The 27,104-nt window shown below is 38.1% G+C and overlaps 4 protein-coding genes across 6 annotated transcripts in view; 2 read left to right on the forward strand and 2 right to left on the reverse strand.

The window, feature by feature from the left end:
* Positions 1-7,688, forward strand: part of stat6 (signal transducer and activator of transcription 6, interleukin-4 induced) — a 49,872-nt gene extending 42,184 nt beyond the window's left edge. Inside the window, exons 20-22 of the mRNA XM_079587741.1 lie at positions 5,162-5,236; positions 5,406-5,519; positions 5,704-7,688. Of these exons, the coding sequence (XP_079443867.1) occupies positions 5,162-5,236; positions 5,406-5,519; positions 5,704-5,782 (268 nt within the window). The 3' untranslated portion in view covers positions 5,783-7,688. The remainder of the gene's footprint in view (positions 1-5,161; positions 5,237-5,405; positions 5,520-5,703) is intronic.
* A 1,260-nt stretch (positions 7,689-8,948) lies between these two features.
* Positions 8,949-11,657, reverse strand: mipa (major intrinsic protein of lens fiber a). The gene is made up of 4 exons (XM_079587746.1): positions 10,924-11,657; positions 10,590-10,754; positions 9,851-9,931; positions 8,949-9,764 (listed from the first exon to the last, which is right to left on the reverse strand). The coding sequence occupies exons 1-4, from the start codon at positions 11,281-11,283 to the stop codon at positions 9,579-9,581; spliced, it is 792 nt and encodes a 263-aa protein (XP_079443872.1). The 5' UTR covers positions 11,284-11,657; the 3' UTR covers positions 8,949-9,578.
* A 3,056-nt stretch (positions 11,658-14,713) lies between these two features.
* ptges3a (prostaglandin E synthase 3a (cytosolic)) lies at positions 14,714-19,804 on the reverse strand. Its single transcript, XM_079588546.1, has 8 exons — positions 19,510-19,804; positions 18,100-18,213; positions 17,810-17,879; positions 16,874-16,972; positions 16,689-16,778; positions 16,504-16,560; positions 16,336-16,363; positions 14,714-16,189 (listed from the first exon to the last, which is right to left on the reverse strand). Coding segments are annotated over exons 1-8 (480 nt in total). The 5' UTR covers positions 19,512-19,804; the 3' UTR covers positions 14,714-16,169.
* A 533-nt stretch (positions 19,805-20,337) lies between these two features.
* Positions 20,338-26,781, forward strand: dtx3 (deltex E3 ubiquitin ligase 3). Of its 3 annotated transcripts, XM_079588755.1 has the most exons (5): positions 20,338-20,801; positions 21,050-21,097; positions 22,160-22,962; positions 23,103-23,320; positions 24,618-26,781. In XM_079588755.1, exons 2-5 carry the CDS (start codon positions 21,085-21,087, stop codon positions 24,691-24,693), a joined length of 1,110 nt encoding a protein of 369 aa, XP_079444881.1. In that variant the 5' UTR covers positions 20,338-20,801; positions 21,050-21,084; the 3' UTR covers positions 24,694-26,781. The 3 variants fall into 3 exon arrangements, with proteins under 3 accessions (XP_079444881.1, XP_079444879.1, XP_079444880.1); XM_079588753.1 differs by lacking the exon at positions 21,050-21,097 and having other exon boundaries at positions 20,360-20,801; XM_079588754.1 differs by lacking the exon at positions 21,050-21,097 and having other exon boundaries at positions 20,596-20,801; positions 23,840-26,773.
* The last annotated feature ends 323 nt before the right edge of the window (positions 26,782-27,104 follow it).

Below are 27,104 nucleotides of genomic sequence, written 5' to 3' on the forward strand. Positions count from 1 at the left end.
AGATCGGCCTGTAATTGACTAGTTTTGTAGGATCAAGTTGCTGTTTTTTAACAAGCGGTTTAATCATAGCTAGCTTAAAGGTTTTTGGTACGTATCCTAGAGACAAAGATGAATTAATGATATTAAGAAGAGGATCTATGACATCTGGAAGCATCTCTTTCAGCAGCTTAGTCGGTATAGGGTCTAACATGCACGTTGTGGATTTAGATGATTTGACGAGTTTGCAAAATTCTTCCTCTCCTATAGCAATGAATGAATCAAATTTTCCCTCAGGGAGACTACAATGCACTTCCTGATGCGATACTGTATTAGACGGTTGCATAGTTATAATTTTGTCCCTGATATTATCGATCTTATAAGTGAAGAAGTTCATAAAGTCATTACTGCTGTGTTTCTTGGAAGCTTCTGGGCTTGAAGCTTTTTTTTTCGTTAGTTTAGCCACTGTTTCAAATAAATACCTAGGATTATGTTTATTTTCTTCTAATAGGGTTGAAAAATAAGCAGATCTAGCAGCTTTTAAAGCCTCTCTGTAAGCAATCGAGCTCTCCTTCCATGAAATCCGAAACACCTCTAGTTTTGTTTTCTTCCAGTTGCGCTCCATTTTTCTGGCTGCTCTCTTAAGGGCCTGAGTGTGCTCGTTGTGCCACGGCGTTGGACTATGTTCTTTAATCTTCTTTAAGCGCAGCGGAGCAACTGTGTCTAAAGTGCTGGAAAAGAGAGAGTTAAAAGTTTCTGTTGCAATATCGAGTTCTTCTAAGCTATCTGGGATGCTGAGATGATGAAACTGATTAGGAAGATTATTGATAAAGCAATCTTTAGTAGCAGAAGTAATCGGTCTAACATATTTATAACACGGAGTCGGCTTTGCAGCCTTGGCTAAATGTAATTTACACGAGACTAGATAGTGATCTGAGATGTCATCGCTCTGTTGCAGTATTTCAACGGCATCAACATCTATTCCATGTGATAGTATTAGATCTAGAGTATGATTACGACAATGAGTCGGTCCTGACACGTGTTGTCTAACTCCAATTGAGTTTATAATGTCTTTAAATGCCAATCCCAATGCATCTTTTTCATTATCTATGTGTATATTAAAGTCACCAACAAGTAGTACTTTATCTGCAGCCAATACTAATTCTGATAGAAAGTCCGCAAATTCTTTGATAAAGTCTGTATGGTGCCCTGGTGGCCTGTATACAGTAGCCAGCAGAATTTTCAAACGTGATTTATCGTTTACACTATATATTTTTACATTAAGCACCAACACTTCAAAAGAATTATATTTACAACTAGATTTCTTAGTGGTTTTGAAAATATTACTATAAATTACAGCAACACCTCCTCCTTTGCGTTTCAGACGAGGTTCATGTTTATAACCGTAATCTTGTGGGGTTGACTCATTTAAAGCAATGTAATCGTTTGGTTTTAGCCAGGTTTCTGTTAAACACAGCACATCTAGGTTATAATCTGTAATCATATCATTAACTATTAGCGCTTTTGAAGTAAGAGATCGAATATTCAGCAACCCAAGCTTTATCATTTGCTCATTTGTATTATATCTATTTTTTATTTGTTGAAGATCAATTAAATTTTTAACCTTAGATGGGTTTGAACGTGTTTTTGATTTCCAAGTTCGGGGAACAGACACAGTCTCTATATGATGATATCTAGGTGAAAGAGGCTCTATGTGATGGGATTTATCTGACCTTGGTGACGTGAGGCCGCTAGCAGACGGTCGGTTAAGCCAGTCTGTCTGCTTCCTGACCTGAGGCCCAGATTGTCATGTTTTATCTCTAAGACTATGAGCCAAATTACTAGAGAGAAGAGCAGCACCATCCCAGGAGGGATGAATACCATCTCTTTTCAACAGGTCAGGTTTGCCCCAAAAACTTTTCCAATTGTCTATGAATTCTATATTATTTCGTGGACACCACCCAGACAGCCAGCCATTGAGTGAACACAATCTACTAACTATCTCATCACTCCGGCGAACAGGAAGGGGGCCAGAGCAAATTACAGTGCTTGACATCGTACTTGCAAGTTCACACACCTCTTTAATATTAATTTTGGTGATCTCCGACTGGCGGAGTCGAACATCATTAGTGCCGACGTGAATAATAATCTTAGAGAATTTACGTTTAGCATTAGCCAGCACTTTCAAATTTGCTTTGATGTCAGGCGCTCTGGCTCCCGGCAAACATGTGACTATGGTGGCTGGTGTCTCTATTTTCACGTTCCGTGTAATAGAATCGGCAATAACTAGGGCACAATCAGAATAATTCTCAGTGGGTGTTTCACTGAGCGGGGCAAATCGATTTGTTATCGGAACGGAAAAGTGGTTTTTTGATCCGCGACTAGAGCGATCCCTCACTGTCACCCATCTGCCCTGCTGCACGGGCTCTACTTCAGCCGGAACCGACTCATGTAAAGAGTTCACTAGGCTAGGCGCATCCAAAATAGTATCTAAAGCTCTAGCACTCTTCTTACTATTCTCGATTAAAGTTTGGATGCGTGTCTCTAGTTCTGAAATCTTCTCTGTCAGCCTGACTGTCTCCTTGCATTTATCACATATAAATCCTATATTGCCGACAGAGAAGGCTATGGTAAACATGTGACATGAAGTGCAGGTGACAATAACAGGAGAAGACATTACTCACCGTGTTTGTTGACTGATTCTTACTCACCTGGGCTTTTATGAACTCAAAGGCGCGGGCGCGCGAGAGAAAAATAAATAACTGAGCGCACGGGTGGTTAGCGAGGCTAGCGAGTTAGCGTGTTGTGCTGACAATAACGGAAGCTAGCAATGTCAGGTTAATCTGAGATGTTGAGTAAGCTGTATTTAGTAGTATAAACAACTAGAATTTATAATAAATGATGGTTCAAAACAGAAAGAAATACGAAGCTAATACGAGGCTTAGACGCAGCAAACAAACTCACAGCAGCAGCAGTCACAGCGAGGCAGACAGGAGCAATCGATCTCCGAGGATGTGCGAGCAATGCTCTCCAAAGTGACTGTCCCGGGAACCCCCTGCAACCCACCTCCACCGGTAGATTCCAGGCTCTCCAACCCCTCTGCTGGCTCTCAGAGATGAGGGACTGATACTTCCCTAGCTTGCGTTCGTGTGCCTCCTCGATCCTTTCCTCCCAGGGTACTGTCAGCTCTATTAGGGCCATCTGTCTTGTTGCCTGGGACCAGAGCACGATGTCCGGTCGGAGGCTGGTTACGGCAATCTCCTCTGGAAACTTGAGTTGCCTTCCGAGGTCAACTCTCATCTCCCAGTCCTCTGCCGTACCAAGGATCCCTAAACATCTGTCCTCCTTGCCTGCCTTCTCCCCAGGCCTGAGGAAGCTAATGAAGCGGGGGCCTTTATCTTGGGCCTTGGTTCTTTTCCGCTTCCTCTCCTTCTCTAGCCCATCGGCCAGTTGTGCCAGCACCTGATCATGGCGCCACCTGAACCTCCCTTCAGTCAGACCTGCCCGACAGGATGACAGAATGTGCTCCAGGTTTGCCGGCCTCTTGCACAGTGCACAGAAAGGATCCTCTGTCAGTCTCCATCTATGTAGGTTTGTTGGTGTTGGCAGGACATCATACACGGAGCTAAGGAGGAACTTTATTCGGTGCCCCTCCATATTCCAGATGTCCTTCCAACTGAGGGATCTTCCTCTGACACTTTCCCACCGGGTCCAGCTGCCTTGCTGTTTCATGGCTACTGCCCTGGCTTGTCTACTCTCTTCCTCCACAGCCCGGATCTCCTTCTGCACCATCCCTTTTCGGTCCTTTGCCCTTGCCTCCTTCCAGCTTGCTCGGGTGATGACTCCCAGGCCCAGCCTCCCCTGGGTCACCGTGCCCATGATGTTTGCATGCTGTAAGCGTTCCTCCGCTTCCCTCAGAGCTCCACTGGCCTTCCACTTCCGTCCCGTCTTCACTACGATGTTGGCCTGTCGCACAGCCTGATCATTACTGTCGCGCAACATCATGGCCAACCGAACTTTGGCTGTCTTAAATTCCTCCACGACTGATGTAATTGGCAATTGTAAGAGCTCAATACAGAGAACAATGACAAAAATCGGTGTTGCCTACACTGTGTTATCCTCTTTTTAAAATTTGCACCCTGTTGACTTCAATGGGGCAAGTTTTAAACCTGCTTTTAGTCTCTTAACATCCTTAATGTGTCATTACAAGTGCCCAGCCATGTGAGTGATTCTTTTAGAGTGAACACGGTGAATCTGACTGCAGTAGATGTGAAAGATATGAATAAAAATTATGTTATTTCAGCCAGCGCAAATACCTGTATTTACATAGGTTTAGTTACCTATGATCACGCGCGTGAACTCAACAATTGACTACTTTGGACTTCGACCGAAAACAGGATGTAAATACAGGTAATACTGGCTGAAATAACATAATTTTTATTCATATCTTTCACATCTACTGCAGTCAGATTCACCGTGTTCACTCTGAAGGAATCACTCAACATGGCTGGGCACTTGTAATGACACATTAAGGATGTTAAGAGACTAAAAGCAGGTTTAAAACTTGCCCCATTGAAGTCAACAGGGTGCAAATTTTAAAAAGAGGATAACACAGTGTAGGCAACACCGATTTTTGTCGTTGTTCTCTGTATTGACAGCACTCCAAATTTACAAAAAAATTAGCTCAATGTTAAAATTGACCGGAGTTCTCCTTTAAGGACACACAAAAATATTGATCGTTTTCAGTGCTAAATAAAATGCACTACAGTTCAAAGTTTTTTAAAGAAGTCTCTTAGGCTCACCATTGCTGGCTTTATCTGATCAAAATACAGTAAAAACTCTAATATTGAGAAATATTATTATAATTTAAAATATTTTGTACTGTTTTTTTAATTGTAAAATGTAAATTATTATTGTAATGAAAAAGCTGAATTTACAGCATCATTACTCTAGTCTTCAGTGTCACATGACCCTTTAGAAATCAATCTAATATGCTGATTTAGAAACCTTTTTTTGTTGTTGTTGGTGAAACCAAGATTCTTTGATGAATATAACCATGGTATTTGTTAAATGAAAACTTTGAAAAGTTTCTTTTGATCAATTGAATGCATCCTTGCTGAATTAAATGGTTGATTTATTTAATAAATAACACTGTTGACTGTTGTCATTCTATTGCCATTCCCAGGCATCCTAGTAATTGTACACCCTCATATATGTCAGACCCCGTGTCTGTTCATGGAGCAATCTACCCGCCATCCATGTAAGTCACATTCACATTCATCTTTATTTAAGAAATGCATACAGGTTTGGAACGACATGAGTAAATGATGACAATTTTAATTTTTAGGTAAACTATAGCATTAATGTCTTGGCATCAATCACACAGCTGTTCTTTATTTACGTTCTCATCTTTCTTTATTCTATAACAGGCCACCAGCTCCCTCGGACGAACCCATAGACATGGAGTCGCGTATGAGTAATTGTACACCCTCATATATGTCAGACACCGTGTCTGTTCATGGAGCAATCTACCCGCCATCCATGTAAGTCACATTCACATTAATCTTATATGCAAATCCCTTTATTTAAGAAATGCATACAGGTTTGGAACCACATGAGTAAATGATGACAATTTACATTTTTAGGTAAACTATAGCATTAATGTCTTGGCATCAATCACACAGCTGTTCTTTATTTATTTTCTCATCTTTACTTATTCTATAACAGGCCACCAGCTCCCTCGGACGAACCCATAGACATGGAGTCGCTGGAGGGAATTTTGGATCAATTTGATGTACGTCATTAAGAGGTACTTGGGGCTCCATGGACTTCCAGAGCAATTCACTCATGTTTCCTAAAAGGACACATTAACCAAATGTTCCAAAAACAAGTGTATCTATAGGGATGCATTTTTTCCTAAATTCATATTCAGGAATCAATGGACGGAGAGTGTCTTTTTTGGGGTAATTATCGCATGGATTATATAACACCTTGGCATCACACTCGCTTCCTCCCGCAAACAAAAAAAACACACTAAACATGCAGTTTAAAGGACCGTGTGTTTAACTCAATAATCATAGGGAATGTTTAATAGCAACTTGTATAATTTCTATAAGAAAGCAGGTGAAGTGTTGGCTAAAAGAGCTTTTGCGCATTAGCTTGTAGTGCATAAATTGCTTTGTCATTTCCTGCTTCGGTCTTATGAATACTCTTGAAAGCAGCATGGTAACTGACAAGTTAAACAGGATATTGTTTGCTATCAAGTGTTTGTATTTTTCCTTGACGGACCAAATAGATTACACTCACACATTTTTGTATACCGGAAGTTTTTTTTGATGATGCAGAAAAAACATATTTAGCATATTTCAGTGTGATTATGTCACCAGAGTAGATTAACAATATTTTACTCACAATGTCCTGAATGAGACAGATTGTTCAGGGCACAGACACCGATTTGGTGAGGTAAGCTGAAACGAATAGCATCACACGTGCTCTTTTAGACATAGGCATAGGTTTTATTAAACTATATGCAATTATTACTTTTGTACCATTTTCCATATAAGCAGTTTTTCATTCGGCTGTTTTATTTACATGAGTAGTTTGTAATGGCATTTTCAATATTCAGTATTCATATGATTCTACAGTCAGCTTTGGCCAGTAATGCTAAAATCACAGGGTTTTTTTTAATTGCATATGTGAGTTTTACTTAACTCTGTCATGTGTCATTTGTTCCTTAATGCCGGGGACACACTTAACGACTAGCTGAAACATTCTAAGACTGAACTGAACACACTTACAGACTGTTTCCAACGACTGGAGCAGATTTTAAACACAGACTGTGAACACCGACTGAACGCAACTGTCTCTGACCCCACGCGGGGCACGATCAGTCGTAAGTTTCAAATTACATTCATAATTGGCCTTGCGGTCATTAAGTGTGTCCCGCAATATGATCTATAACTCAATTTCGCAAACCTCTCATTACATAATTTATGAGTGTGAATCATGTAAAATACCTCTTGTGTGGTCAAAATTACAGTAAGTTTTCATATAAAAAGTAGGCATAATTCTGTCTCTACGTACTCTACAGTGTTCTATGTGTTCACTTCTTCTGTATTTAGTCCTTAGTGCTATAAGTCATCAACTTTCTTAAAATGTAATATACCATTTCCTTTCCATAAACTGTGATATTTTTTTTTTTTTTTTTTTGCCTTTTAACAATATTGTTCTATATCTTGTAAAATATAAATCTTTCATCTTAGTGCTTTGATTAGGAAAATATCAAATGGGATGTTTTTCAAAGGTGCCATCTGTAACTGTCTGTATGTATTTAGTCCTTTTTGGGGAATACCACACAATTCCGTCTCTGTTGTCTATTCAGATGATCTTTCTGTCTCTCTAACGGATGATTGTGCTAGATATACTCCTGCCTGATTATTGATCCTGAAGATTTCATCAAAATCCTGTTACCTGCCAAAGAAGAGCATAAAGCACTTAATGCATTTGTCATAAAAATGTCAGTTGCAATTTTTTTTTCATTTAATACATGTGACCAAATATGTAAAGCAGGTATTGTTTGTTTTTTCTCAAAGAAATATTCAAATTTCCATGTTAAAATCTGATAAATAAAGTCAAAATGCCACTCGAGACTCTTGGAATTCAATAGTTCTGGATTTCTATAAATGATTGTCTCATGTTTCATTAGAGTATAATTTTGCGTTGAATGAAGATTACTGTTAATTTAAAGAGAGTAAAAAAAAAACTAACAGTTGTTCATGAAATAAGCACTGTGGCATTATTTCAGACTCCACCCTCATTAAATTACCAAAGAAGAGACAATTACTAACTTGAAATGATTATTTATACTCAGCTAGCTTCAACAGTCAAAAATGGTCATCTTTACATTTTACACAAGACCTTGATGACAAAATGATATCTGATTTTCATGTAAACATTGACGTTTGTATGAAGAAAGTCCATTTAATTAAATGTCTTCAAAAAGAGCGTGCTTACAGAGCCCTATGGTGAGCCCTCTGGTGTCCCTTCAGTCAGATCTTGAACAACAAGACACTAGTAGAAGAGTGGAAAGAGTGCATGAGGAAAAGAGTGACAGAACACCTGGGTGGAGTAATTGCCTTTTCATTCTATCAGATCCAAATGCTACAAGAACATTATTTAAATCCAGACATCTCCGTCGCTCAGCAATCCTCTAATCGCAGGCCAATGAGGAAGAGGTGACTAAATCCCTCTCCATCTGTGGAAAACAGAAACGGTCACTGTGTCCATGATGTTTTCAACCAATTTTGCTCATTAGCGAGGTTTTAAATGTCTGTGAATGTAAATGAATTACACATATATTCTCTTGCGCGGGACAAAATATCATTGCTTTTGCCTAAGTTTAGCTATGTACACACAAAATAATGCCAAACCCGCTAATCTAAACAGAAAATGTATGCATGCAGATTTATGACAGAAAAAGTTCATCGGAAATGCCTGAAACAGTAGTTTTGAAAATTACATGGTTGGGTGGGTTGGGGGGGGGGGGATCAAGTGCTTGAATCAGGTAAAAGATATGGTATATCAATAGACTTGTTGAGTTTTGCGTGTTTATATATATTTATATATATAAAGTGTATTTATATATGTATAAGTGCCATCTGAAATTTTCTTCTAGAATGATAATTTTTATCAAGCTTGTATGTTTATGTTCAGTTATTTCACTTTAATGTAAATTAAAATTACCTATTAATTGTCATTAAAGTGAAATTACTGAACTTAAAAATACGAGCTTGATAAAAATGCTCATTTTAGAAGAAAATTTCAGATGGCACTTAGAGGCTTTTGCATCTGAAGTCTTCATATATATATATATATATTAGGAATTATGTGTGACTGTGCTTCTTTTAAAGAAACACATACTGGGCCATTAGGCCACAGTTAAACGATACAACAGCTTGAGACAGACTCGAAGAGGGATCCAAATTCCCAAAGGATTTATGAAGCTTTTAGTCATGAATGAACATCCACCTAACCCAAGATTTAAAGGAATGTTTCCTTCATTTTGGGAGATAGAAAAAAGAACATTGCATTGATACAAACACAAGGCGAATGGTGGAAATGGAAGAGCCAAACTGGAAAACACACACACACACACCAAGCACAACTGAATCATGTCGACTGTAAATAGAATGTAAAGAAATCTGTTGCAAAATGCTAATAATATTGTACACGTGTCACATCTCTGAAAAATCAAAGAAAAAATAAACTGAAATGAAATAAATGTGTGAGATTTAAATCCTGTGAAACTGGAAAGCATGCAGAAGTCCACTTCTAGCGTAGTTCACTCTTAGTAGACTAGAAAGGACAGAGGTGGCCACCTGATCTGGCTCCCTATACCTGGAGGTACAGAGCGCAGTCCTCAGCAGGAAGTCCTCTTCTTACCCTCATTCTTAGTCCTTGGGAAGGGGTTATAGTGTCTCGGTTGCCATTGGAAGTGTGTGTGTGATTCTCCCTATGGCAAACTGGTAGGTGTGTGAAGATGAGGTGTGTGAAATGATCGTACGTATGTGTTGCTTCAGGGATTCAAAGTTTCCTGGCAGTGTTTATAAGGCTTGTGTTTTGAGCTCAATCGGTTCTCCTCTGGTCTCCTGCTGGGCTTCGGCCTCGGGAGGTCGGTTGCCCTTGAGCGTGGCCAGTCGCTCGGACAGGCCGCGCATGCGTGGGAAGAGCATGAAGTCGTACAGCAGGGCGCCCATAGCACCGCCGATCATAGGGCCCACCCAGTAGACCTACCAGAACAGACAGAAAACGGTAACGTTTATGATTCAATACGCAAAATGTTTCTTCATCTGAATATGATGGAAATGTGCCTCACCCAATGGTTAATAAAGTTCCTAAACAGCACAGCAGGGGCAAAAGACCTGGCAGGGTTCATTCCAGCTCCAGTGTAATACATCTGCAATGAGATTCATGTCAAGTCAAATTTATTTTTGTTTTCCACAATATGTTTTGTTTCAGCTTTACAGAATATCATGATGTTAATGTTTATAATATCTTAATGTCTTCATTTAGTGGATTTTGTGACAATACAAGCAATTGAGATATGCTATGTAGTATTAATCGCCCTACCCAAATTAATGTAAAGAGCTGGGCGATAATATGGCTACATTTTGTGACGAAAAAAAAAAAAAGCGCTTTTCTAAACCATTCATTTCATATAACCAATAGTGCCAGTGATCTTCAACTGGTAGGTCTTGATCCAAAAAAATGTGTATAGTTATAGCAAATTAAATATTTTACAAGAGAAAATCTTGATTAAAGATTCATGCCACTGGAAGGGATAGTTCACCCACAACTGAAAATTCTGTCATGATTTATTTACTCGTTCTAAACCTGAATGACTTGCTTTCTTCTGTGGAACGATCCCAGCTAATTACTTAATTACTAGTGTTCGTTTCATGTGCTAAACAAGTAAATCTCACCTGAAGTTATTTATGCATTTACTCTGTTAACATTTTAGTGCTGTTTTGCATTGGAAAATCTGGGCATGCGGTAAAAAACAATGCACAAGCACTGCTTTTAAGACTGAATCTGTCCTGTGGATGGCCTCTTACCCCCAGCAGGTGACCCACAAGCACTGAGAAACCAATGGACAGGGCAGCAGACCCCAGTCGCCCGTTTCGCCTCTCATCCGTCACAGCGAAGACACAGACTACGAGTTGCAGAGTCAGGAATATCTCTATGGTGGTGGCCATTCCCAGACTGATGCCTGGCTGAAGCTGAAAGCATACATACAAAAAATGATCCAAAATACATTTAATGTCCACTATTTTTTTTTCATGTGAAATGATCTCTATGGTTTAAAACATTGATCTATCAGCTTGTATCACTTGTAAATAAGCCAGTATTTCAACTACTGAACTCACTGATTCAAATACACCCTCTTACCGTGTTCAGGGCCAGATTGCCTCTCATGTTGCTTGGCGTGACCCCATACAGCACAGCGGCTCCAGCCAGCGCGCCCAAGCACTGAGCACAGATGTAGAAGAAAGCACGAAACAGGGACATCTGGGAGCCAATCAGGTAGGCGAACGTGACGGCCGGGTTGATGTGGCCACCGCTGATGTGGCCGATGGACTGGATGAGAGTGGCAGCTGCCAGCCCGAAGCAGAAGGCAACTTGAAGCACGTTGTGTGGCCCGGTGGTCCAACGCAGAGCTGCTCCCAGCCCGAAGAACACAAAGAACATGGTGCCGTAGAACTCGGCAAACACAGCCCGCCAAAAAGACATGGACCGGAACTCCCACATGGCTGCTATAACTCAGAGGCGATGCCAAAAAATATGGAGGGACTTGAGCGTGAGAAGGAGAAGAACCTCCAAGAGCTTCCTCTCAGATCTGGATGTGTTCCCTTTGAACACAAACAAAGGCGTATAAACTATGGAAAACCGAGCATTAAATCCTCTATAACCTACAGAGAAGTTCGCGTGAAAAGCAGCCCTGCTTCACAAGACTGAAATCATTTGCTCCGTTAATTTCTATCTTGTGGTTTTTGTCATAAAACCTTAAGTGTGAAACTGGCAGGTGATCTCTGCATCTACGTGAAAGTTCGAGATGATATTTAATAAAAGAACGCGGATAGACAAATGATGAGCATGTCCTGCAGACATTCAACCTCTCTGATGGGGAAGTGAGAGGCCACAGGGGTTTTTATAATGACCGTGACCCTCAGTGACACTATAATCCTTTGGCTGAATTGTGGGAGGGGGCTGCAGACAAAACAACAAATCAAATCAAAAAGTTCTTAACCCTTCTCTGTCCTCCGCTTCCTTTTAGCTCATGATCCTCACCGTTTTTGCCATTGAGGACCGGTGAAATGTTAAACGAATCTTGGTGGGAAATGTAACTCTCAACCTAGTTTTCAACTAAAAATAAACATCTGGAGGAGAAAGGTCATAAAAGACATAAAATGTTCCGAAATATAAATGTTTTAACAACAGGCGAAAGGGAAATGGTGTATTAATAAGATGTGGGAACATGATGACATTTAGAAGAAGAGCCGCTGAGGATCACTGTCCCATCCCAGCCCACAACAGAGAACGGTGTTTAGGAACTGCCTCTTCTCTGGCCCCAGCTACAACACTAGGGCCCCTAAAAGGGTCTAGAGCCCTTCACAGTGTGGATTAAGTGCTGACACAAAGAAACAAACCCTCTCATACAACAGAAGGAAGCCTCACACGGATGTAACCTTTCATAACTAACACTCCACATGAAAAGTCTATGGGTTAACAACAAAAATAACATAATTAAATATCACATATGAGGCTGTATATGCACAATGCATAAATGTAAAATATCATATTTGCCAGATGTTTTTATTCTGCTTCGGTTTAAAATAAAATAATACATTATTAAATGATAAAATATATGCATAATATAAAAGTATAATATAATATTTGGCAGATGCTTTTATTCAAAGTGATACACATTGCATTTAAAATAATGCAATGTTAAGCTTTGGATGAATGCATTTTAGTACACATTGTGCCACTGTATCATTTCAAACACTTTGCTTGTGGCATTTAATAGTTGTGTCATCATCAACACACAGCACACCACACAATCTGCATGCTTGTGAAACCATTTTTACTGTAACCACATGAAATATTGACTTTTCCACAGCACACAATGAGGGCTTTGCTGTGGCACCTCCATTCCCTGGTCAGGGCAGAGCCAGTTGGTTCTGTGCAGAACTGATTAGGCAGAGTTTTACATTGTGTGTGCTGGCGGGACTGCTGGCCTGAGGCCCAATAAAGCTCTGGAAAATCCATGTTTGGTGGCAGGAGGTGATAGTGGGGCGAGGGCAACACTGAGCCTCTTCTCTGGGCAAACACGGTGAGCTAAAGTCTAGTGAAAGGATACTGCTTCGCTTGTGCTTTTGCTCTTTCATTTGGGATGAACCAAAATGCTGGCCGCAACAGTTTCTGTTGCCTTTGATTCAATTTTTTTTTGATGTGTGTGTGTGGTCGGGCCATTGTCTCAAATGATAGGTGCTTTATTTCCAACTGTTACTAGAGGAAGAAGTGTGATAACTGGTCTAAAAGCCAAAGTGTAAACTGTTTCTATACTAACTGTAGGCATAAACAATTTTAGAAAACATTAATTGAATATCAGATTGCAAGCTCTTTCAGTTACAATCTTTTCAGTCATACTGTAGGCAATACAATGTGGTCCTTTAAGGCGAAGCACTTCCTTAACCAAAGATGGGTATTAGCTAAGCAATCAAGGTATCATATATCTGAACCCCTCTGTATCCAATTTCATGTTTGGTGAGATAACCGACCAGGCCAGTTGCACTTTCTGTGGAAGCTGGTGATTCCGGTTAGGTTGCAAGTTGCAGTAGCTCTGCAACGCCGGCTCAGAGTAACCGACTTTGTGTACATCTATTGTGGGCAGGATTACTCCACGCCATTGCCTGCTCATGTGTCCGTAAGCCGCCTTTTGTCGCACAGGAGAGACAGCTCAAAACCGCTGGCGTGAGGACTTTTCTATTACCTCTGGTTCAGACTGCTGACACCAACACAACCTCCCATACCACCACTGTCTTAAACAAAACGCTAGCTCAGGGAACTCAACCCCCTAAAATATTCCAGGCCTTACAGATCAACTGTTGATCTGAACATACAGTCCCTCCAGATAGCCTACCATTCATCCATCATTACATCTCCATCTGCTGTATTAAGTTATTTAGGGCAGTTATTAAGAAGAACCTGGTTTCATTTTGAATGCACAATAAACATCCCTGACAGTCAGTTAAAACAGCAGATGCTTATTAAAAAAAATAATAAAAAAAGGATTTTCCTACTCAGTGTTTTTGTGTCGTTTTACCATGCAAATGTTTAAACATTTTTAAATCAAGAATATCAAAAATATCTATCAGTGAGAAAAGAAAAATATATGTTTTTTCCCCCATTTGAATTAAGTTTATATTTCTGACCCCAATGGCAGATATTCTTTTCTTATTTTAAGCTAACGTTAACTTAATTTTGTTTTCAGAAAGCAAGACTTAATATGCTGTGCTAAGTAATTTTGCTTATCCAGTAAATCTTGATTTAAAACATAATTTCACTGTTAAAGTCATCTTTTGTCATTACAAAACCTCTAAGCTCTCTAGAGCTTCTTTAGGAAGCCCTTTAGTTGGACTCCAGAACCTCAGGGCGGAAGATAAGTGCTCAATGGAACCCCTACCTTCTTACATTAATGGTCCAACTAGAAACCAGACCTCAAAAAACATGATTGTGATCAGGAATTTTTTTCCTGGAATCACTGGATCCTTCCACCTAATGTGGTAAAACAAGAATTTGGTGAATAAAAAGTAATTTCTTAAATTCTGGGATGAATAGGCTACTGAATAACTGATTAATTAAAGACGTTGTGGAATGGTGAACGTTTTCAATGTGTGAGCAAAACTTTTAAAGAACTCTATAATACACCGAGTTTTGTTTTCATACAGATTTTTAGCTTTAAACACAGATGCAGTCCCGTCGAATGTAGGCCTAGTATCACTTCTCAAAAACGCGAAGTGCAGTTTCATTTGTGCAGGCCTGTTTAGCAGAAATTAAACTACAGCGACATCTTGTGGCAGCACAATAGCTTTTTTTTCATAAGCAAAACGTTCCGGAACCTCAGACGCCTATTTATTAGGAATGCTCAAACAAATGCTGTCCTGTCATCGATTGATAAATCCACATTAAACAATATTTGTTTTAACAGTGTTCACGATAAATCTCATATTTAGAATTTGAGGGTTAATTGTGAATGCGATAACACGGTATCTGCTGCCAAAAACAGACAATATTAGCTGCTACTATAATTTAATAAACACAAATATTGGATGATATTTCGCTTTAATACTGCTGAAAATTATACTAAATTATGTACAAACATAGGGAAAAAAAATATCCAAAGTGTTGTAAGCTTTGGATGAATGCATTTTATTACACATTGTGCCGCTGTATCATTTCTAACACTTTGCTTGTGGCATTTAATAGTTGTGTCATCATCAACACACAGCACACCACACAATCCGCATGCGTGTGAAATCATTTTTACTGTAACCACATGAAATATTGACTTTTCCACAGCACACAATGAGGGCTTTGCTGTGGAAAAAAAATATCCAAAGTGTTGTTTAGAGACAGTTTATTAGAAATATGTAGACAAAACCTCACTCAACTTAAATTTATAAACCTGAAATGACAGGTCACAACATAGTTTTCATCTTTTACTCACACCTGATATTAAGAGTGCAAACACAAATTGGTCATCTATTGATAATGTTTTTTTTTTTTAATCTGTTGATAAGTTACCCTTTTGTTCTGTACAGCGATGAGCATATTTTTAATCACTTGTCTTTACATATATGGAAGAAACCAGTGCACGTGTGCCTGCTACACGTCTATGTGTGATACAAAACAACAAATACTAACTGCCAACCTGAAATGATTTTGTCAAGCAGTGTGTACAGACATGACTATGCACTTTGAACATGTTGGATTGACACACAAACCTATCTGAGGGTCAAAACTGGAGCTAAAACACTTAAAATGGGGGTTTGCAATAAATCAATGAATATGCCATTCTAATTTCAAACACAGCACTAGTGAATACCAAATGTCTTGGCTGGCAACGAAGCATCTACCTTAAGTCAATGCTTCCTTCGAGGAAATCGGAGCTTAAACACAAAGGAACCAAAAAAAAAAATTAAATAAAATGTACAGTTTGACTGAGAGGGAGAAGGCAGAATATGTTGAAAAAGTCATTCATGTCCTTTTTTCATTACTACAAATTACAATGTCTACATTACATGATGCAATAACCCCACTGACACTGAGGAAAAAGCCCAAGACTTAGAAGCCATTGAGTAAACTGACCATAACTGGTGTCCACAATACATCATTGAGAGCTCGTAATTGTCCATGCAGAACAGTAAAGTAAAGTGTGTATGTATTGTCGAGGGGCTAACGTTGCCATCATCACAACAGTAAAAATTCATCTTTGTGACTTTTCCGAACAGTGAACAGTTCCGAAAACGATGCAGTTTTTAAATGGCTACCAACTCAAACTTAGTCTCTCTCTTCATTTGTGTGTTAAATGAAAATTCTTGCTTTCTTATGCATGACGGTTTCCTGTTCCTTCACTCAAGGTCTGGCATTTCTGAAAATTTAAATAGATAAAAAAAGTTAATGCATTTCATTAGAAATTTTTAACCAATAAATGCGGCATTAATGTATAAAGTTGTAGCAGCTAACATTTTTAGATTTTCTAAATAATGCAAACAAACAAAAGTCACACAAACTTACTTTCGTCATCACTATCCACAGACTCTTCCTGGAATTGGAAATAAAATCAGGTCAAACACAGAGAACATTTCAGCAATGCCGCAATTATAAAAACATTTTTATTATTAGGTTATTATACAATAAACCAATAAATAAAAAATAGTATTATGTCTTCAATAATTCTCTCACATCATCTGCACCGTCCACATCTGGTAGGTCATCTTCCCCTCCCATGTTGTTCATCATCTTTAAAATCAAACAAACCAGATAAATGAGTATGATTTTTTTCCCAATTATACAATTCAAACTAATTTTAGATTATTAATAGCAGTAAATATGTGCTCATTAGCAGTTAATTAATAGCAGACATGAACCTCTGAAAAGCGATCGAAACTGGACAATTCTTCATCCGAGTCATCCTCCCAGTCTTTCCAGTTATTGAAGTCAACACTGAGCCAATTGAGCTGCACAAAGAACAAAGAGAAACCTCAATTAACACAAGTGATCTTATTGCTAAATGGAGTTACATTTTAATCGTTTAAACGGACCAAACACTGACCTTCGCCTTCTCTTTTGTTAACCTTGGCCAAGACTTGCCAGATTCTGCTTTTCTTAGACAGCAAAACACAGACCTGTCTGTGCGTTTGTGTTTAGAGTCCTGCAAAAGAATAATCGAGTTCTATGTACCTCTTAAACCAGTGAGAACACAATGAGCCATGCAGATTGAGCTCTTACAACCTGAATTAGACCAGAAACCATCAGGTGGAGTAGCGTTGTCAAACGTACTACTACTGGTACCGGTCGGTACACACACACAAAAAAAAAACCTTGACGATACCAGCATTTCTGAAGTATCGTAGTACCGAGTACCAGGTATTTTTGGTACCCACTGATAGACACTGCTTTCAAACGCTGTCTTTTGTGTTTGTTTGAGAGTTCTCCAAGTGTCAAAGGTTTCTATTTACAGTGTTGTTGTTTTTTTACAAGCGTTGAGCATTATAGCCAATCGCAATGCATGAATACAATGGCCTATCAGAGTTGCTAGTCAGTAAGTTAGTCAGAATCGGCTTAACCCCGCTGAAAAAGTTTTTTTTTTTTGTTTAATGTGAGCTCACGAATCCTTTCAACACAGTGTGTAAACATGAAGTAAATAAGAGATTCATTGAACAATTAACATCTTTTTTTATTATTCACAAGAGTGCAGAATTCAGTGAGCTTGCACTTTACAAGTTTAGTTTTTCATGCTGCCAAGTACACTGCAAAGTTTTTGGATCAACAACCAAATTTGAATGAGGAATTGAAACGGAAACTGATGATTGACAGTGAAAAACAATGGATAAGACAAAATAGAACAACATTTTTTAAAGTACTTAATTCAACCGTTTTTGCTCTGGTAATAAAATTGGTATCGAAAACCGCAAAATTGTACTGGTATTGGTACTACTGAACTACTGCAATGTTGGTACCGTGACAACCCCTAAGGTGGAGTACTTACATTTGGGTCAATGGACTCAAATAGTTCTACTTCATTATGGTGTTTCATGTTATCTGTTCCTCCAACACAACTAAAACAAAAAATATAGCATATTACAATTTAGAATTAACTACTATAGCACTATATTGTACTTTAAAACACTAAAGAGGCAAGCATTCAAATTTGCAATGCAAATACTAACTTTTTAACTGAGTATCTAATTTATATAAATTTTAACCGAGTATCTTTATATTGCATCAAAACATTAGATCATATTATATTTTGTAATAGCAATTTGAAAATGGAAGTACCTGAAATCAAGCTTTGTTTTGTTAAATTTAACTTGGACATCTTTGCTGTCTTCTATACAGAATTCAATGAAGACGGCCTCTCGTCTGTCATACCACTTGCCAGTTGCCGGCTGCCTGTAAAACAAATGGAATTAAAACCAATATATTTGAAAGAGCATGCAGAATTTAAGGTTATACAACACTTCAATATGACATTGAAATAAAGCAATGTTGTTTAGTTATAATGGGAAACATGGTGAACTAACCAACCAGCTGAGTGCATTTGTTAAAAGGCAAACTCCAGAACTCCACACTAAAAGCACAGCTCTAAATTAAGATGTGCGAGCAGGAGGCCCTGGCGGGGGTGGAGCAACAACGATGTTACCGTGGAAACCAGTTTGTATTGACAGGCAGGTCCATGCATGGCCTCTTAATCTACCTTGGGCTTCACTACAATAAAAACAATGAAAAAACCAAGCCCCTGCTAAAATATTTGTTTCTAATATTTTGTACTGTATTTTAAATGCATGAACTATGGCTACAGATAAGTTATTAAGCCATTAAGAGTTAAATGGTGGTTAATTTATTCATACCAATGAACAATATGCTGCAATGTTTATTGCAGGTAAACTGGTGTTGAAGATATGCCGATATTCTGGTTATGATTATTGCATGTTGCAAAATTAGTCCAACCTGAATTTGCTGGTCTTACATAGTTTAAGATGGTCTCTGTCTGTGTCTTGTCAAAGTGGTGCTCAGCTGGTTTAGCTTGGAGGCTGGCTTATCACCCACATGATCAGATGAAGTGACGGACCAAACCCTTTTAAACCCATCCAACAAACCAGCCTGGGAGACCAAACTAAGACATTTCAGCAGAGCAACTGGCTGCCCAGCTGAGCACCAGCTTGGAAGACTAGCTGGACAAACTGAAAACTAGGCTTTAAGACCATCTTAAACATTTAAGACCAGCAAACCCTTTTTTCTAGCTGGGTAATTTACACCCTGCAAACCTTAATCTGCGTAAAGCTTTATCTAGGGCGTGGAAATTGCTAGAACCTTCTACAGTCATGCAGATTAATTATTGAATTAAGAAGAATCAAGCAATACCAAACTGAGCTGCAGCTCAACATTGCTCAATTCTCATGTTAGCTGTACTGCTACAATAACTTCAGGCCGAGACAATCTAGCAGCTAACCAGCGAGCTAAGCTCTTCTGTGCAAGCAATGTGCGCTGTTTCCACCACCGATTAAGATTTTTCTATGCTATTTAAAACGTATTTCAGAGAATGACTAGTATTATCTTAAATGTCCATATTTTATAACTGCCGCATGTGAGAAAATCTGATGTTTACCTGATAGAGGTTATTAATACATTTGCTAACTAGCTAAGAAGTTAACTTAGTGCATCCTTATCACTGCCAGTCAAACTCACATGTCGATATCTTCTTTCAGTTTACACAAAAATCTGCGTTGACACTTTCGTCCTCTCGCCTGTGGTAGTGTTTTTAATTGATGCTGTCAGTTCAAAGCGAATGCATAAAGACGGAAGCTAGCTGTTTATGCGCCGCTCCGTCACCCTGCACAGGAATCGCGCGTGTCTGTCTACTCACTGGCGCGCAGTGACGTCATCTCAACGTTTCTAGCGACTTCTGCTGCGAATGCGTCTCCATAGTAACGCAGACCTCGCTCCGCCTCGACAGTACAAGATGTCACGAAACGATGATCCTGGACCATACAAACATAGACATATTATGTCTATGCATACAAATCATACGAATAAATAATGTGATATATTGCCAAATATTTGTTCTTCTATTATATTTTATTTTCCTTTATCTAGAGTCAGAATTAGACTTTATAATATTAAAAATACAAACAATGATAATAATAGCTATCTATCTATCTATCTATCTATCTATCTATCTATCTATCTATCTATCTATCTATCTATCTATCTATCTATCTATCTATCTATGTTTGTTATTTTACGTTTTAGTGTTTACTTTTTTATTATTTTATATTATTAAAGTTTTGCCTTGCATACAATATTGCCAAAGCTTCAAAACACAAAAAGTGTCAGCAAACAAACAAAATAATCAATCAAACAAACAAACACATACAGTATAACAATGGTAGTGATGTTATGAAAGTATGAAAGTAGCCTAATAATTGCAAATGATTAATCATTCAAAATATCTATCCCGTGGATATATACAGAAGGGGTTAATCAGAAAAAGCACAAAGGTCAAACAATACATTTACAAGACGATTGATGATGTGGTGGTCTTTAAAGAGCGCCACACAGTGGTCACATCCTGTAATCCCTAATCCGGCTCAGCCAACGACCACAAGAGTGACGAACTTCCTGCCTCTATTACTGTGTATTCAGGGCATTTTCACTGTAATTACTGAAAGCGAACTATGTGATAACGAAATATGACATAGAGACGCCGAGTTAGAGTCGCGAAGGAGCTAAAGGCAAAACACTTTCGTCGTGACAGTCAACGATGTTCTTTGTATGCATGTTGTCTTCTTTTGGCCAAGGACGGGGAATTGGGAAACCACAAAGAGACTGAGCTGGTCTGTTGATCAAGCGAAGTGTCATCTGAACTTGAATAGGATATCCCAAGCATAAATTATCATAGTTTTTCTTTACGGCACGTTCAATGCAGCGGTCGTCTGTTGACTTCCTCGTCGAGTGGAAGCAGGCATTCTCTAGTTGCGGTAGGTTCCCTTTATATTCATCTCGCCCGGCAAAGTCACTACAGAAGGTGAATTCATTTATTACATGAGCACAAAAGGCTTTGTCACTGTTTTTTTTGTTTTTTTCATTATTGTTTTTAATGTAGCAAATGCTTAGGTTAAGGCAACTGCCATCATCCTTTTCTTCGTGTGTCAGGTTTCTGGACAATCCGCTAAATATAAACAATGTCTTTATCTACTAACTTGTATATTTATTTTCTCTAAAACAGGGAAATAGGCCTGTTACTGCAAGTAACGAGAATTTATGGGATCACAAGGTAATTTAGTTTCAATAATGTAATCACTGCCAAGCATCAAGTGACATTCATGAGCAGGTAGTGCAACACAGAATGATCCTTTGTTTATACAGTGAACACATTTCAGAGCAGCTGATGTGGTTCTGCACAGCTGCCTGTTGGTGTTGAACGAGCTGATAATACTCAGCACAGCCTATTCATGCAAGAAACTTCATTGTCTAGAATATTCCACCCTTCTGCTGCACAGCCTCAAATAAATTGGATTGTGAAAGGGTAAATTATATTATAACGATTAAACCTTCTAATATAATCCTTTTTTATAAGAGATTAAGCACAGGGAGCTTGTAAGATCTGACTGAGAAGAATCTGCATGCTAGCCTGCAGCTCTTGTCAGGTGTGAAGTATTGTGAATTTATGCAGGGTTGACTCATTACACGTGTATTATTCATCATATGTTTCTCCTGACAAGGAAAGAGGGAACCGGTAACAAGCACAAGCTAATTTTTAACTTCAAGAATTGTAAAAAGGGTGAAAGGTTGAGCATTACTGTAATTGGTTAGTGAACATGGCATCAATCGGTTACAGCAGTATTTAATCTAAAACTGGTTTAATTAGCATATACATTTAAAAAAAAAATTTTTTTTACAATTGTTATGCCATTCTTAAAACCTCATATAATTAATATGAAAGACTACATCAAATAATTTAAAAATAAATTAGTTTCTTTGTTTTTTAAAAAGCTAAAAGGCTTTTTAAAATGAAAAAAAAAAGAATGACCAGACACCTAAAATTTACACTTTTCTTTTAAAAAGAAAAAGAAACATGTATGTGTATGCGTATATAATATATAACATTTATTTATTCAATTTTAAATATATATTTTTTACTTTTTAACTATATATAGTTCATTTATTTTATTTTATTTACCAATAATATTGGGGGGAAATGTGAAGTAGGCCTACCTAATGGTACAGTATAATGTAAATGTAGCATAATGTAACACAATAAAGCACTAAATAATGGCAATTTTTTTAATGTTGGCCATTTGAACTACTCTTGCAAACTGATCTCTTTTCCTCCCAGTTTCATCTGATGAGATGAGCGTGCGCGCGGGGCAGGGCAGTGACGAGGTGCTGGTGTCGCAGGCGGTGTGGGATTACCTTGCAGCCGCTGGACGGCCCTGGTTGGTCGACTTCGAGGACAAGCAGGGACTAAGCGCAGACATCATCCGACGCGGGGAGCGTGGCGGCTGCTGTGCCGTGCGGCTCTCCCCGGTGGAGGGCAGCAGCAGGGCCAGAACTGGGATGATGGATGGGCCGGTTTCTCCTGTTACACGGAAAGCTTTCATTGACTTATGCCGCTGTGCCCGGAAGGAGATGACCAAACAGGAGGCAGCTCCTAAGAGGAAACGTTCTCTGTTACCGTGTGTGACGGCAGTGGAGCCCGACGGGGAAGGGAGCTTGTTGTCTCCGCCTCCCCCTCAACCACGGCGCTCACAAAGGCAACAGCAGAAATACAGGAAAAACGCAGACATGGAGACCTGTGTGGTTTTACCCATGCAACATGAGGCAGTGGCAAGGACGGGGGCTGAATTAGCCGTCGGTCATGAAGAAGAGAGCACCGTTTGCTCTATCTGCATGGGCGAAATTGTGGAAAAGACAACTCTGGACAAATGTGGCCACGCTTTCTGTCGCTCCTGCTTAGAACAGGCGTTTCAAGTAAAGAAGGCATGTCCTGTGTGCAGGCTGGTGTATGGTCAACTTATCGGGAACCAGCCGGCCAATGGGAGCATGATGGTTGAAAGAGACCAAGACCTGGAGTTGCCTGGCCATGAAGGTTATGGCTGCATATGCATTATTTACAGTTTCCCTCCCGGTTTGCAAGAGGTAAGTACTACTTACCGGCGGATTACAACAGCCGAGTGTTTTGCATTCAGAGAACCACAGACCAGATTTCATTATACAGCGCATAAAAATTCCACACAAAAACTGTAATCACACACTATTATGTTTTAAAATTCTTTCAGCAAGAGCACCCAAACCCTGGGGTGAGGTACCCAGGCACAGACCGGGTGGCATACCTGCCAGACAGCCCTGAGGGAAACCGTGTCCTCTGCATGCTGCGGCGGGCGTTTGAGCAGCGCCTGATCTTCACCATAGGCACCTCTATGACCACTGGCATGCATAACGTTATTACCTGGAATGATATCCACCACAAGACCTCCATATGGGGCGGACCACGATGGTATGCAGTTAAATCGTTTCTTGCTAAATTCTATCTGGGAAAACCAGTTATACCACAGGCATCTCTTCACTGGAATTGCTTTTTGACTTGAACATGACATTTGTTTTGGATAAAACCCAACCCAACCCAACCCAAAAGATATATTCAAAAATCCAAATAATAAATGATGCACTAAATTGTTAATTTTTTTTTATGCTGTAGATTTATCAGGTTCTAGTCATTCTGATGTACTAAACCTTTATGATCAGAGCAACTTGAGTAAAAATGTCTGAAACCATGATCAGCTTCCATAGAACAAAATAGAGGAAATGTTTTTGTGCCACGTTTTATGTTGCCATATGTTTGTTTGATTAATTTCACACAAATTTAAACTGACCCCAAACATTTGAACAGTAGTGTAAACTTGTACATTGGATTATAAATTAATTTAATACCTTTTAATATGGAAGGGATAGAGAAACATTTAGCTTTCTAACTTCAGCTTTAATTTAATTTAACTTCATTGATTTTTTTTTTCAGCTTTGGTTATCCAGATCCTACATACCTTTCACATATCAGCCAAACAAAGCCTTGAGGAGATGCCAGCTACATTTTCCATCCTATAGCACCTTTATATCGTGATAGGTCTAATATAAAATGCATTTACAAGTTGTTGTTTTTTTCTGGCCAAGGACAGAGATGTTACATATTGTAAATATTGTATACATAATATAACATTTTGCAACGTGTTGCATTTTAAACCTGGCCTATAATGACGCATATAATGCCACATTTATTTAACAATTTATTTACATAATTTACAAAGCCATTAAAATAATAATGAAGGATGTGCAGAGACACACTACTGTTTAAAAAGGTTGTTAAGATTTTTTCAAAGTTTTTTTAAAGGCTACATTTATTTGATCAAATGTGCTGTTAAAACGTGCAACATTATTACCATTTCAAATAACTGTTTTGTATTTAAATAGTTCAAAATGTTATTTATTCCTGTGAAACCAAAGCTGATTTTTCAGCGTTACTCCAGTGTCACATGATCAAAATGACAGCATTTATAGAATTATTGAAATAAAAATATCATTTAGTAACATTATAAATTGAATTTCAACTTTGAATTAAATGTATTCTTGCTGAATAAAAGTACTAAATACTTTGTATTTTTAAAATGTATTTAAACTCTTATACATTGGATTATAAATTAATTTAATACCTTTTAATATGGAAGGGATAAAGAAACATTTAGCTTTCTAACTTCAGCTTTAATTTAATTGAACTTAATAATATTGATTTTTTTTTCCAGCTTTGGTTATCCAGATCCTACATACCTTGTGCGGGTGACCGAGGAACTACGAGAGAAAGGAATAACGGCTGATTGATTTGTTTCTAGCACTTGAGAAGTTTCAAAAGGATGGCAAACGTGTGCGCTTGACCAGTCTTTTCACAAACCCACTGTGTCGAAGCAAGCCACAGTCATCTGCTGCAGGACGCCGTTTTCACAATGTTTCATTTCAATCTTTATGTTTAGCTTTGATCTTTAGTTTACCTGAGTGAATACAGTATTTCTGTGGTACAAACCTGGGGTGCACTTTACTGAGACAGATTGTTCATTATTCTCAGCTGAGATTCAGATACCCACTGGACTGCTAAAGTGTGAATGTGAAGGTGTACACGTTTCCATATCTGCAGTACAACCTTCTTCTTCCCTTTTTTTTCACTAGGCTGCTAGCCTCCCTCTTCTAACTCTGTTTCTTCCATCTAAACTATGCTTAATAACCTTTTTAGTTTATGGTAACATCTGGGTGGAGACAAATGGCATAGCACAGTTAAATGGGTACAGCTGGGACAATCCCGTACAACTTTTTTTTCTTTTTCTAGTAATCAGCACTAAGAGGCACTTTGCAATGTAGGTAATCTTTTTATTATGAGAATTTAAAGTGGATTCTGCCTGATCTTCCAGAGTGCAGGATCTAGAGAGGTTATTTGTGGGCCTTTCTAATAATAAGGTCCTAGTAAAAGAGATGCAAGTCAATTTCAGTTTGTCCTAGCTTTCATCCTTTATAACTTCCATTATTGTCTTTCATTTCAATACGATGTGCATAAAAAGTCATATTTTTGCTTTCCGTTTATTGTATTCAGTTTCCCCCAGTTTGTATTTTTATGCTGTTTACAGATTTTTGAGTTCGTCCATTTTGGATGTTAAAACTTCTGTCACATATATATAAAATGATGTCAAAACGAAAGGGCGTGTGAACCACTTAAACCAAACTAAAAGCATAATAGCTCAAAACTTTGCTGTTACCATTGTGTTTATGCCTCCGACTGAAAAGCCTAGCTCTGATTTTATTGTGAAGAATCAGCAGAATCGTCCAAAGTTTGCTGAAGTAGAAAAAAATTCAATAACACAACAAATGACTCTCACAAAAACATGCATGTCTAAAATCAAATGTAAAATCAAAAGAAAAAAAAAAGATATTTATATATTGCATTTAGCTTATTTTAGTGCCATTGCAGGGTTTTGTTTTTTGTTTTACCCATTATTCTCTGTTTTTCTTTATTATAACACAGCATATTGTTATATTACAGTGAAACAGTAATACAATTATAATTTTTTCGTCACAAATTAAAGATTTTACTTTTACTTATTTAAGTTTAAATATCTGAAATTTACATTTGATCCCAAAAAAAGTCTGAAATAATTTTATACATTATGTTTATAATAACTAACAATGCAACACACACACACACACACACACACAAATAATTGGCTTTGTTTTCTTTCCAAATACCAAATGTAAAAACTATTTTTTTCTTCTTTTGATTTTTGTGTGAGATATGACCCGGGTTTGTGAGATTCACCCAAATGGCGGCTGTCATTCATGAAGCAGTTTTATCAGATTTGTTTTGTATTTCTCTCATTGAAATGTTATTGTGCCTTCTGCTAAAGGTCACAGCCTGTTATTACTAACAGTATACTCATTAGTATTGGTTAAACCGTGTTCTGATCAATATGAAGCATTAACTTTATAGCAGTCTTTCAGCTTTAAGCAAAATGCATCATACTTTAGAAACCATGTCTCAGATAGTTTTGCGCAAACCAAATCATTTACTTTGTGTTAAGAAGGTTTCTGTGTTGTTGATTACGTTTTTCAGTATCTTTAACCAGAAAACAGTATCAGATTTGAGTTTTTCTTTTATATCATATTCTCGTTCTCCCACCTTTATGTTATGAAGGACCAATTCAATCAGGATTAGTAGGACTTAAATGTTACTGTCATGCAAAATTCTATGCACTTCAAAATCAGATTTATAAAATCGACCTCTTCAGATGACTGATTGTTCAAATTAAATGATTTGCCTTTATAGTTGTGTTGATTTGTATTACATAATTGAATTGTATGCTACAAATAAAAATGTGCTTTACATTTTCATACTTGAATAAAGGGATTCTGTTCTGTTAGACAGTGTTCTGTTTGTTCTCAATGCCTCGTGTGTTTATCTCTGTAAATGGCAGTGATTCACTGTTTTGTAAATATGACCTATCTTCTCAGGATATCAGGAATTTAAGCTGTCATGAATTACTGCTTAAGCTTAACAACACCTTTATCATGAGTACATCTTGTGTCAGGCATGTACTACATTAATGGATCAACTGTAATTTCAACATTATCCATAAAAGCTTTAGTATATTATGTTAAAGAATACCTTGGTATTAGTAATAATTGCTTATAACTAAAAGGAGGGTGAATTCTAGTTGATTGGGACACTATCGAAGTTTGTTGTGACTGGC

This window comes from Phoxinus phoxinus, assembly GCF_949152265.1.
Source record: "Phoxinus phoxinus genome assembly, chromosome: 18".
NCBI classification, from domain to species: Eukaryota; Metazoa; Chordata; class Actinopteri; order Cypriniformes; family Leuciscidae; genus Phoxinus; species Phoxinus phoxinus.

What these genes read in the sequence shown, in the direction of transcription:
- ptges3a (XM_079588546.1), bottom strand. An exon ending in AAAACAAAGCTTGATTTCAG is followed by an intron (nt 17,880 to 18,099) that starts GTACTTCCATTT and finishes TTTTTGTTTTAG; the next exon opens with TTGTGTTGGAGGAACAGATA. An exon ending in TGTGGATAGTGATGACGAAA is followed by an intron (nt 16,190 to 16,335) that starts GTAAGTTTGTGT and finishes TTAAATTTTCAG; the next exon opens with AAATGCCAGACCTTGAGTGA.
- mipa (XM_079587746.1), bottom strand. Translation starts at nt 11,283, where the DNA reads ATGTGGGAGTTCCGGTCCATGTCTTTTTGGCGGGCTGTGTTTGCCGAG. An exon ending in GCAATCTGGCCCTGAACACG is followed by an intron (nt 10,755 to 10,923) that starts GTAAGAGGGTGT and finishes GTATGCTTTCAG; the next exon opens with CTTCAGCCAGGCATCAGTCT. An exon ending in GGAACTTTATTAACCATTGG is followed by an intron (nt 9,765 to 9,850) that starts GTGAGGCACATT and finishes CTGTTCTGGTAG; the next exon opens with GTCTACTGGGTGGGCCCTAT.
- dtx3 (XM_079588753.1), top strand. Translation starts at nt 20,744, where the DNA reads ATGCAGCGGTCGTCTGTTGACTTCCTCGTCGAGTGGAAGCAGGCATTC. An exon ending in GCAGGCATTCTCTAGTTGCG is followed by an intron (nt 20,802 to 22,159) that starts GTAGGTTCCCTT and finishes TTTTCCTCCCAG; the next exon opens with TTTCATCTGATGAGATGAGC. An exon ending in TCCCTCCCGGTTTGCAAGAG is followed by an intron (nt 22,963 to 23,102) that starts GTAAGTACTACT and finishes AAATTCTTTCAG; the next exon opens with CAAGAGCACCCAAACCCTGG.